Source organism: Lissotriton vulgaris, chromosome 2_1 (genome assembly GCF_964263255.1).
Source record: "Lissotriton vulgaris chromosome 2_1, aLisVul1.2, whole genome shotgun sequence".
In the NCBI taxonomy this organism is placed as follows: Eukaryota; Metazoa; Chordata; class Amphibia; order Caudata; family Salamandridae; genus Lissotriton; species Lissotriton vulgaris.
Window position 1 is genome coordinate 1,525,090,828 of NC_141687.1, and position 12,813 is coordinate 1,525,103,640.

The 12,813-nt window shown below is 45.1% G+C and overlaps 1 protein-coding gene across 1 annotated transcript in view; it reads left to right on the top strand.

Moving 5' to 3' along the window:
- Positions 1–12,813, top strand: part of TMPRSS5 (transmembrane serine protease 5) — a 188,740-nt gene that overhangs the window by 109,760 nt on the left and 66,167 nt on the right. The window contains exon 9 of the mRNA XM_086958871.1: positions 12,291–12,469. Within this exon, the coding sequence (XP_086814997.1) occupies positions 12,291–12,469 (179 nt within the window). The remainder of the gene's footprint in view (positions 1–12,290; positions 12,470–12,813) is intronic.

Genomic DNA, 12,813 nt, shown 5'->3' on the forward strand with positions numbered 1-12,813 from the left:
ATTGAGGCCCCTAGAAACACCGAGCTGCGGTTTGAAGCGGTGGCCTCCGGACTCGGCGGTGAGTGGGGGAGTGCGGACTTCAGGGGGGCTGCGGTTGACCATAGTGAGGACCCCGAGCATTGGGTCTCTCCTCCCCCCTTCCCCCCCTCCCGTTTCGCAGATCAGACTGGCGACGTGAGGCCTACCGCACCGCCGCTGAGACTGCTAAGAAGGGGCCCACACTTTGGAAGACACGCTACTCGGGCAGAAGGCCCTCTCTGTCATCCAGTGACCAACGCGAGAGCGCTACTTGCTGTGGCAGGCCCGGATGACAGCACTAGATGACCCGTGACTGCCCTCACCCTTGATTGCCTGAGCTGTGGACTCCTGCTGAGTGGGGTACAGCACTCGTCACTGTTCCCCCCAACACCGCTGCAAGTTGGAACGATTGTAGCGCTTGGGAGGAGAGTGGGCTCTGTCTGAATTTGCTGAGGGCGCCTAACCACGCATGTGCTGATAACTCCCTCCCTGGTGCACAGCGACTGCTGTTTGGGCCTGCGACACATGTACTGGAACAGATTTAGAGGCAATTGATTCTGCCCGTTGTCTACCTGCTGCTGACTGCCTTTATAGTGGATACTGCCAATGTCGTATAGTCATACGCCCTTCCATCTCCACCTGTACCGACCGTAAGCATGGGCGAATTTTGCGAATCTCGCGTTCGCGAATTTTGCGGATTTGCGAACTCGCAATCCGCAAAATCCGCGAATTCTCGCGAATTTGCAGATTTTTTTTTTTGTGTGTTTGCGCGGGTTTCTGCCAGTTCGCGAGGGTTTTTTACAATGTCGCAAATTGCGAACTTACCTGTCGGGTCGCAAGTTTCGCGAACTTGTTGTTTCTACGTGTCCAGCCTGTTTGGGACACTCTTCTTCATCACTGCCACTCTCTGTCACCACTGCCACTCTCTGACTACTCATGCCACCCTCTGGCCCACCCATGCCACCCTCTGTTTCATCACAGCACCCTCTGGTTGTCCAGTCAGTGTACATTATTGTGGCAACGCAAGCACACCTTCCCTGCCTCAAGTGACCTGAATTAATTTGGGGCTGATTAATGTGTCACAGAATATTTTTTTAGCTGGCACCTGCTTCCTTAGTGCTTCCTGATTAGTGATCTTTTGCACTTGCTAAGTGCTTTCATTGTTGCAAAATTAGTTACAACACCTGCCCTGCCCCAACTGACAATAATGCATTAGGGGCTGATTAATGGATTTGAACTTCCAGCCTGGCTCCTGCTTGTCTCCCTTAGCTGTAATTCAGGACCTTTGTGGCATATGTGTAACTATTCTGAGGTTCAGAGCAGGGTCACATAATAGTTTCAACTGGCAACTGAACTCTGGAGGGGCCCCTCAGGAAGCACTACAGGAAATGGCTACTAATGATGAGCCTGAACTTTTGAACCTGGTAAGTAGTTACTTTCAGTTTTGCTAAGATCGTATTTCTGCAATTTTGCACTTATTCGCGGGGCGCGAACTCACGCGAACAGTGCGAACAGTGCGAGCAAAATCCGCTGCTCGCGGATTTGCGGATTTTGCGGGAGATTCGCGAATCTCGCGGATTGCGAATTTACCGAAAATCCGCAAAATCCGCGAGCGAAACGGATTTTCCGCCCATGGTTAACCGACCGCCTCGCAATTGCGCACCCACCTGCTTCCCCTGGCCATACTTCGGCTGTGTGCACGCCCTCACTCTTAATTCCCTTGCTGACACTACCACCCTACGCAGGCACAGTCGTTGAGTCTAGAGTTGTATCCGGCTGAGGGTGTGTTTGGAGTGGGACTTAGAAACTGGGGCCTTGTCCCTGCGGAGAGGGGGTGCATTCCCGACTGATATGGGTCGTTCTGACAGGGTGCAGTCCAAGCTTTCCTTCGGCCCCAAAGGCCCTAAGACGATGGAGGACGCTGGTGGAGGCAGAGCGACGGATAGGCCCGAGACAGAGGAGACGCAGCAGCAGGACTTACGAGGTATTCTTCTTGCCATGGAAAAGATCCTGCAAGGGGGTATGGCGAACCTGGGCACAAAAATAGACGCTCTTACCTACCGCTTGGATCGTATGGCCGAGCGGCTTGACAAACAAGTGGAGCGAATAGATATGTCAGAGCGTCGGCTCACTGAGGTTGAGGATGCCCAGTCCACACTTGACTCGGAGAACAAACAAATTGGTAGAGCCATGCAGTCCCTCCTGGACAAAATTGCGAATTTGGAGGCCCGCTCACGCCGATGTAACCTGCGTGTCACGGGCCTTCCAGAAAACACTCAGACAGGCAATATGGAGCTATTTATGGAGGGTCTCCTGAAGATACTACTTGGGGACACGGCGTTCTCATCTATGTTCATTGTGGAGAGGGCACATCGCTCATTGGATCCACGAACTAAACCGTGGGCTCCCCCCCGGCCCATCATTGCCAAACTATTAAACTATCGGGACCGTGAAGTTGCTCTGAAATTGGTCAGGGAGAAGCAGCCGCTATAATATGAGGGCTCGGTTCTGTCCATATATCCCGACTTGACAGCCAGGGTGAAGGAGGCCAGAAAACAGTTTGCTCCTATGAAGCGTCAGTTACGTGAACTGGGCGCAGACTATGCAATGTTATATCCAGCAAAACTACGTATCAATAGGCAGGGGAGATCTATGATTTTTACGGACATGGTCGCCGTTAATGACAGACAGTGATGGTCGATTTGTAATCATAAGCTGCTATGGCAAAGGCGCGGACTTGTGCATAGTGAACACTTATGGCCCCATTTTTGATTTCCCTAACTTCTATACAGACCTGGCGGCAAAGATCCTTACGAACGCTGACAAGATCATCTACTGGGGAGGGAATTTCAATCTGACACGACACCCTGGGCTGGACAGATCGTATGGCCCAACGCGGTCTCCCTCGGCCTCTGCACGGATTCTATCTATGCAGTTGCAAAATCTGGACTTGGTAAATGTCTGGCGACATAGACACCCATCGCAGGGCAGGTTTACGCAATACTCAGCCCCCCATAATATATATACGAGAATAGACTATTGGTTTGTGTCCTCTCGCTCTCTTCAGAACGTGCGAGCCTGCGAAGTCTTGCCGCTACCCTACTCGGATCATTCGCCAATCCTAATTACTTGATCCATGCCGGCCCGACGGATTCCGCCTTTTGCCTGGCGCTTTCCTCCATACTGTTTGCTGGATCCTCTCTTTAAAGAGGAACTGCTGGCGGCACTGGAGATTTTTCTACGATACAAATGTAGGTTCTGTCGATACGTTTCAATCGGTTTGGGAGGCGTTTAAAGTATACACTAGAGGGGTCACTATCTCCAAGCATGCAGGGGTGCTGAAGTCGATCAGGGACCAACTAGAGTTGTTGGAAAGCAAGCTTAAGGATCTGGAGGCTTTGAGGGCACAGACCGGGGATTATTCAATTGCTCAGGAAAAAGCGAGGGTCCTACAAGAATATAATGACAAAGCGGACTTGGAAATCAAGAACCTAGGAAAGTATGCCACAGCCCGGAACTACTGTGAAGGTGAGCGCCCGAGTTCTGTGCTGGCCCGTCTGGCTAAACGCGGTAGAGATAGCTCCTCTATACCGATGCTGCGGTCGGAGGACTCGGATGTTCCGCTTCCAAATGAATCCATCGCGGAACGGTTTCGTGATTTTTACGCGAAGTTGTACGCGTCGAGAGGACCTGCTCCGGAGGAGCGTTTCGTGGACTACCTGGCACATATCGAGCTCCCGTGGCTCTCCGTCTTACATCGAGAATTCCTCGCTCGTCTATTTGAGAGGGACGAGGTGGTCCTGGTTTTGTCATCCATGAAAAGTGGAGGCGCACCGGGCAGCGATGATCTTACAGTTGGCTTATTTAAGGCTTTCTCTGAACTTTTGATACCACACTTACTTACTTTGTTTGATGATATGGCCAATTCAGGTACCATGCCGCCCTCCATGAGAGAGGGAATCATCGTGGCGATTCTTAAACCGGGCAAGAACCCGAGCGACTGTGCCTCGTACCGTCCACTTTCTCTTATGAATGTTGCCACAAAAATTTTCGCTAAGCTTCTAGCTAACCACCTTCAACCCTTAGTCACAACCCTAGTAGCCCCCGAACAATCTGGCTTTGTCCCAACGCACAATCTCACATACAACATTAGAACTGTCTTTGCTGCATTCCAGCATACGCGCCCGGAGGTGTCGGCTGTCGCAATCTTCTTGGACATGGAGAAAGCATTTGATTCAGTGGAATGGGCATTCCTCCATCAGGTTCTGAGCAGGATGGGTGTGGGGCAGCTGTTCTTACAACTTCTGACGGTACTGTACTCTTTACCAACAGCGTGTATTTGCATTGGCCCACTGGTCTCAGAACCCATCGTTATCGGTAGAGGCACGAGGCAGGGATGCCCCCTCTCCCTGATACTCTATGCATTGGCCGCTGAACCACTTGCGTGTGCTCTTCGGGAGTATAATAGTCATCGAGGCATCCGCTTCCCGTCATATAATCTAATTGTTTCCACCTATGCGGACGACAAGCTACTCTATGTTTAGGGACTCCGCTACACATCTCTCTCCGGTTCTGAGAGAGGTGGTTCTCTTTGGATCACTCTCAGGCATACAGGTTAACTGGGCTAAGTCCATCATGTTCCCTTTGACGCCCTCCACAGAGAAGTTTTAGCCGGAGTATCCACTACAGTGGACTACTGAGGCGGTTAGATATCTTGGAATACGCCTCCATACGGACTCAGAGATCGTTCTTAGCGAAAACTATGGGTGCGCCATATCTAAACTGGAGGACGACATAGAGAAGTGGATTTCTCTTCCGCTATCACTTTTAGGGCGCATTTCCCTGATGAAAATGGTGATCCTCCCATGATTTCTCTTCTTATTCTGCAATATCCCGATGGTTTTGTCTTCCCACTTTTGTCGCAGGCTACAATCCCTATTAATACATCTTGCCTGGGTGGGTAAGCAGCCTAGGGTTGCCTGTAATGTCCTGGTACGACCATATGCAGCGGTAGGCCTGAACGCTCCAGACATGGAACTCTATTATCGCGCTGCGCAGAGTGCTCATGCTTACTCCTGGATACATGGCCCGCGTGACGCTCCCTACGTCCGTATTGAAAGGATTGTCGTGGACCCGACTCCTTTGCGAGCACTGCTGATGCTATTTCGAGATCGCCGTACGGGCTTACTGGATTTCTTAAATTCTGTTATTCATGCTTGGCACCACATGAAGGAGATTCAGGCGTGTACTTTATTGTACTCCCCAGGGGCGGAGATTGAATGGTGCCATTGGCTAGCACCATGTCGGGAGAAGGGGGTAATCCTGGCTCTTCATCAACTCTGACTACGTACTATGGGTGACTTATTTGCGGGTGGCACGGCGCGAACCTGGGACGACATTAACACTGCTAAGATGAAACCCATACTGATATCACGTTTTCAGTTCCATAGGGTGTGACATGCTATGTGGGAGCTACTAGGCGATGACATGGAGGAGTCAGTGATGGTTGCCGCATTTGACTATGTGGTAGCAGCCAAGTCCCCTGGGAAACTGATGACTAACCTCTGTAGGATAGCCCAAACTGATAAATACACTGAGTACACGAAGCCGAGATTAGCATGGCAGCATGATTTAGGTACCGAACTGAATGAGGAACTGTGGCGGTACTGCTGCACTAGCACCAGGAAGATCTCCCTCAATGGGCGCCACAGACTCATACATTTTAAATTACTGAACAGGATTTATTATACCCCAGAGAGACTCCACAGGTATCGTCTGCGGGACTCATCGGAATGCGAGCGATGCAGAGCCCCACAGGCGGATTTTCTGCATGTGGGTTGGAATTGCCCTGCTTTCTTCCCTTTCTGGCACGCGATGTATGGTGAAATTAACAGAGTAATGTCTTTAACCCTAGCCCCGGACCCTCTGCTAGCCCTCCTGGGATACTCGAAACCCTTACGCCCTGCCCTGAGGAGACTAGTTGACATGGTGTTTCTAATAGCTAAATGGTGCATTACTAGAGCCTGAATGATAGCCCCCGCTCCCTTAATATATGGAAGAGAGAATTAACATATTGCTGTACGCAAACTGAATTATATAGTGATCTGATGCCTCTGAAGAACAGACCTAAGAATTTCTGGTCCCTAATACTGGATGGTACGTTAATGTCAAATGCTCAGGACAGAAAAAGTGCAGATGATGGAGGCGCACAAATTAGTGAGGAAACGACAACAGGGAACGCCTGCTATGACAGTACTGACATGACCAATATGATGGGTGGGATGAACACTGAGACACCTCCTTAGTTTAGGCAGCTCGGTCTGTGAAGCTAAGGTGTTGGGGGCTAGACACAATAGATAGCTTGGTCTTGTCAGAAAGTCTGTCTTCATTGCGTGGATTTATGCCTTTTTGTTTTTACAGATATCATTATGTTGCTGCCTTCTTGATATTCTGACAGATGTAATTATTCTCATAATTGTGCTAATTGATGCTTGTGATTTGCCATTCTTTTCTGTTTTGTGGTATTTTGTTTCTTTTATCTTTGAAATTGCAATAAATAAATAAAAAAATTAAACAAGTAAAACAAATCCTCTGCGTCATTTTACTTTCACTTTAGTGTAATGACAGAAGCGTACAGAGTATTACAGTAAAGTTTGTAAAAACACTCAGGCTACTCTGGAAGACCTTCCCAACTAGTCTGAGCTTAAAAAGAAATAAAGGACTCCCTCTGGTGTAGAGCATCAGAGGGGCCTCGACTTACCTCCCCATGTCGGTCAATGGGTAGGTAGTGCAGGTGTCGGCCATTGGCCAACACCCACACCCAAAGAGTTTGTTAAAAAACTATCAACCTTGCATTTATTATTTCAGTCAGTGCCTTTCAGTCTGCTTTTTCAGTCTGCAGTGCTCTACTTTTCTCTCTCTATGCTTTTGATTTTGACCTGCGCATTTGGTGCTTTTTATCACCTGTGTTATTTGTAAACAACCATAAACCCTGACCTCTCCATTGTCCTTTTCCACTGCTAAGCTTTAAAATCTCCCTTCATGTTCTCTTAAGCCTTTAACCAGTGCTGATTCCAATAAAATGTTATGCACACTTACAAGTCTATGTTCCTGGGCTTTACATTTATTATTTGTTGACCTATGCACTATACCAATTACACTCCATCTTCCATGCCCTTCCATCCCGTTCTAAAATATTCAGGGACATATTTATGAAGAAGTGGCAGAGTGCAACAAGTCACCTTGCTGTGCTGCTCTGGAGGACAAAGAAAGGGCAGGAGTGCACTTTATTTTACACAATACACTGCATTTCTGCCTTTTCCCAGCGCTGGTGCACAATGTGCTGTCTATCTCCAATACAGTAAAGTAATACAGGAGTTTGACCCTTCAACCACGTTGGGATTGGGGTAGGTAATCAGAATAAGCAAACAATATCCCAACTGGTATTATTAAAAAGACGATTAAACAAGTATGCAAAACGCATTACGAGAACAGAAACAAGGAGGCTCAGTAAGTTTTTTTCAAAGTGCTCATGGCATCATATAATTAAAGGAAATGTTAGGCGGTATTACAGTTATAACAGCACTGTAAGTGAATGGATAACCAAGCAACCCGAATTGGACTTGGTGCTCAGCATGTGCAAGTGACACAAAAGGTGCTGACGCCAGTGACAATTGTGGTCAGCATATGTGGCGCATAGTGAATGGTGCTTGAATATATACAGTGAGTTAAGGAAAACAATGAGTCTCCAAATGAATAACTAGACATTTTTCTCCTTTCACTAAAGTCCTTCCTCCATATCCTCTCTAACTGTTTGCATGTCTGTTTGAGCAGTCTGAGCTGAGGTGAGTACCAAGGAGAAGTGTTTTCTCTCATCCTGCAATTGAAGTTTTTAACCGGAATAACTCTAACCAGTGTAGATTCCAACCAAAGATTAAAAGTCTTAGATGCTGAAATAGTGTCTGAATCAAAAGTGGGTTTTGAGTTGTTGAGTTCTGTCGACAACGCCTCAGCGGAAAGTTTGGACCACAGGCGGGCTTTCGTAGAGCTGTGTTCCTTGGGTTCACAATGAGTGAGAGAAAATGGGATCATTAAATGATCAGACCATGATAGGGCAATAGGAGTCTCTACCATCAGTTCCATGATATTAGTGAACACAGGGTCTAAGGTATGGCCTTTTATATGCGTAGGCCCTGTGACTTTTTGTATGAGTTGTATTGCAGCGAGATCTTGTAAGAGCTCAGATGCCTCGCTTTTAGTAGGGTCCTCAAAGTGTAGGTTAAAATCCCCTATCAGCGTAAAACTACTGGAGGATTTCGCTAGTGAAGCCGCAGCTTCTGGCAGTGAGCTAAGCAAGTGGACCACTGACCCCGGCAGACGATATATAAGAATCCCAGAAAAGGTCAGTATAGCTGAGAGTGAAATGGAAAAGAGTAGACTCTCACAATTAAGTACGTAGTTGGGTTTGACTCTACATTTGAAAAGGTCTTCATAAATGATGGCAATGCCACCTCCTTATTTCCCTGTGCGGTCTTTGCGTTAGATATTATAGCCTGAGGGCAAAGTACAGACCACATCAGGAGCTGAATCCTTATGTGTCCATGTTTCAGTTAGAAATAGGATGTCCGGATTAATGTCCTCAATGAGCATTTTTAGCTCCCCTGTGTGTTTGGGGAGAGACCTACAGTTACGTGAAAACATTTTGTAAGTTATAAAAGCTGGGCCCTCTCTGTGCTTTCCTAAGCTTGTTTCCAGAATATAATGGCATTTTCTGCATGAGGAGTCCCTATTGACTAGAGACAGAGAATAGGTATATCTAAAACAGAGAACGAGCGGGTATACAGAGGATTATGGCTCAAACCTGTCTCCTATCTGAGGAAGGGTTTGAACAATATTCCTCTTCTGTCTTTCACATTTTCAATTAGGCTATGCCATGTGGGGCCAGAAATGTTGGAACACATTCTCCGTCTCTGCCCTGAGCTCCTTGATCTGCACAAGACGTATTTGAAACCTATTTCAACTGCGAGGGAGTCAGAACTATCATGTAAGCAACATTATTTTGTTTCAGGGGCTCCAAAAGCTGTTGGTAATATAACAAACTATCTGTCTCAAGCAATTAGGGGTAGAAAGCCTGATCGAAGGGGACTTGTTATCACAGGTTGTTTGATTGTTGCTGCTAACAGACATTATGGGGGATATGTACAAGGAAGTGGAGGAGAGAGGCGTTAGCTTTCCTGGCTTAACGCCTTTCTCCTCCATTTCTGACACGCAAGGGTGCACCATTTTTACAAGAATGTGGTGCAGCCTTGCATTTCCCCCTGCGATGGCACTAAGTTTAGCAACTTAGCGTCAAGGCAGGGAGTCTTGCACCAGAGTGCAAGGGTGTCTGCGTGCAGGGGAGGATTGTTTATGTGTAGGAAGGTGTCCCTTCCTACACATAAACAATCCTAGAAATGCAATTCTGTCACTTTCATGTGTGCTGCATGAAGCTTTAAAAAAAAAATCTAATCAAAAGGGAAGGATCACTTGTCCTGCATAACATCGGGTATGAGGGAATGGTTCTTTCTAGTCCCAATAAAAAACCCTCATGCACGTGTTGGTAAGTGGCGATGTTAAGCGGTATATCCTGATTCTCCGCTGGCCCTCACACGTGTCTGCATAATCATGGGGTTTAGTGGTTTATGCAACCTCCGCCAGGAGGTAATACCCTTTGTTAATAACAGTAGTGACCAGTGATAGTGACTGTGACGTGATAAAGTGAAAATTGTAAAAAGTCTCTCTCTTCCAGACAGATATTTTTAATAGTGCTGGTTTCTGGAGGCAAATTTCAAAATGATGTAGGTGAACAAGAGTGATTATGACTCCTTCACACTAAAAATGTGGTATAGGTCGACATGTTTCAGCCCTTAGTCGCCAGAAGGTCGGTGGAGCTTTCATCAGGACCACGGTGCAAAGTGTATAGAGACCTCTCACGTCTCTATATGTGAAATTTCCAAATAAGTTTTAAATTTTAAGGAACATGTCGTTGTGCTGTTCCTAAAACGTCAATTTGTACCTGTAGAAAGAAAACACATACTAGACAATGGGAAAAAGGTATAGGGAAACACATAGGACTAATCAACTGGTTTTTAAATACCAGGAACACACATAACGCACAGTGGCGTAGCAACTAAAAAATGGCAATACTTCAAACTGACTACCCTAAATCTAGGTTAGGGTTGACTCTCTCATATTTGGCGAAATAGCACATAGAAATCCCTGTGATTTACAAGTTATTTGGTCATTTGCTGATCAATGACTGGTGAGTTAGCAAGATATCATTGGTGGTATTCAGGTTTTTAATTCTTAACCCCGGGCTATGTGTGCTTCACTCAAAGAGTACACGGAGACTTCATTGTTAATACCACTCATAACTGCTAGTCGTTTCTTGTGGGCGGCCGGGATTCAGTTAAGTGCTGAACTGATTGCGTTTCACTAGTGGCTAGCTATCTATTTAGTCTTATGCACATTAAGTAGGAGTGAAGTGGCGTTTCTCAAGTACAGGCTTAGGATGGAGCTATGCGCTAGATAAAATGTTCGTATTCTCCAAATTGAGCAAATTGATATCATTATATAACATACCTTCGTTTGTGGTTATGTTAAACCTCATCAGGATCCAGGTGGGTCAGGGAGGCCCGTTACAACAATGAATTATAGTTCAGTAAAAGTTTAAAATCTTAGGATACATTACAGTTTTACTCGATTCTGCTTCTCCCGCTACCTCGGTCACTCCGTCATTCTGCTTGTACTGACTCTGCCAACGCCGGTCACGGAAACAGGTTGTGGTTCCAGGGTCACGTATTTGTTGTTGGAAAAGAGGAGGAAAGTGTAGACAGACTATTGGAGGCCAATGGCGGTCTGTCTTTTAGTTCGTCCAAATGCAAAATAATTCAGAGAATTTTTAAATGTTTAACGTATGTGCACTCGAAATTTAAACTATAATTGAGTTCCAAAAATATAATTAAGTTACAAAAATATCAATACTGGTTTAGACCAATAGGGACCCAGGATCACAATAATAATTATTGTTTGCGTTTTTAACTTCTGTTCAAGTATTAAAAAATGTAATTAAATTTACTAACTCCATGTTCAGAGGTTTTACTGAAGGTCAAGTACATGAATAAAAAATATATCGAGTTAGACCAAGTGGTTTTTTTCATTTCTTTTGTTCTTTGGCAAATTGTGATTGTATCCTTTGTTTTTACTGTACATTTATAAATATTGCCCCATGGTATACTGTCATTCAGTCCTTCTTGGTCCATGCCAAGTCTATGTACCCACCGTTTCACTTTCATGTGTGCTGAGTGAAAGTGACTAAATGTCATTTTTTTTTAAGTTTGTTTCCTGTACATAAACAAACAATGGTATTTTGCTTTTTCCATGTGTGCTGCACAAGGCAGCACAGCTGGAGAAAGGAAAAACGAGGAAAAATAATGCATTTCTCCTCGTTTCGCCATCTTAAGTACAGTTTTTACCTGATCTTAATTTTGGTGCTGCCTCCTATGTACACCACCCTTGTACATAGGGGACTGCATCAAATAGAATGGTTTTGGCGGTGGAACTCCCATCGCAACACCCACTGCCCACCCCTTTCATGCTAACCAGCGTTAAGTGGCTTAACGCTGCCTTGTACCTAAGGCGCAGCTCCTATCGCCACCACAACCTCACTATAGGTGACATTGTGGTGTGGGCTTGAACATATGCCTCTATGTTTTTGTTTAGTTTTATTGAAGCATATTTGTACGTATGTCACTGAATGAATTAGATTTTATATTGTATGGTGCCTGATATTTTACGTGTTTTTAAATGTTGTACTTCTTGTCTAATTTAAGAGGGTACTCTTGTATGTTTTGTATTGGGTAAATAATGCATGTGGTTTAAAAAACGAGACAGTAAAGTACTTCTCACTTATTAGTACATAATGTATAAGAATTTTAATTGCCTCTCATTTATTTAATGTATCTGAACTTAAACGCAAATCTATGTACATCATGTAAAACTAAAATAACGGGTTTATCTCTGTCAGATAGTGTTGCTAACCATACCACATTTTGTGCCTCTTTGATGTTAGCTGCACAATAATGAAAGCTAAAATTCGTTGGACTCACTCCCGCTTTGTTCGATGATTGGTTAAAAATTGCTAATTCTAGATTTAATGGCTAAAAAACTCTTCTTCTAAAGACAATATATATTTTCATGAGTAATTAAAGTGTATATTTTGACTTGGTTTCTAGCTACAGGTCACCTCAGGTCTCCAGTTGGTTGGTTATAACTGGGCTTGTCACCCAGTCATCAGCTAGAATTGCAGAGGGAACTACTGTGGAGAAAATCTTCTACCATCAAAACTACAACGACCGGACCCATGACTATGACATTGCCATGATGAAGCTTACAATCCCTTTAAATTTCTCAGGTGCAATATTTCTTAATCTGTGGTTTATTTCATGAGTAGATACTAAGTAGATGTTGATACACAGATTTTAGCTAAATCTTAATAATATAAATTTAAATGTTTGCATAAAGTGCCTAATTTTAATGATATTTTTGCCTTGTCTTACAAATAACCTCCTTCTAGAGTTGTGCAGTTCAGATATTGGCCTTCGGAAATTCTTTTTCTTGCTAGTAAGATTTCTCAGTGGCTTAATGCATATCCGCATTTCATTTGAGCATCTTAAAGAAAGCATATCTTAATTAGGGGGGTGGGGGGAGGAAGGTTTGTACCAGTCAAATAGAATCTCACAGAAATGTGGTAATAAG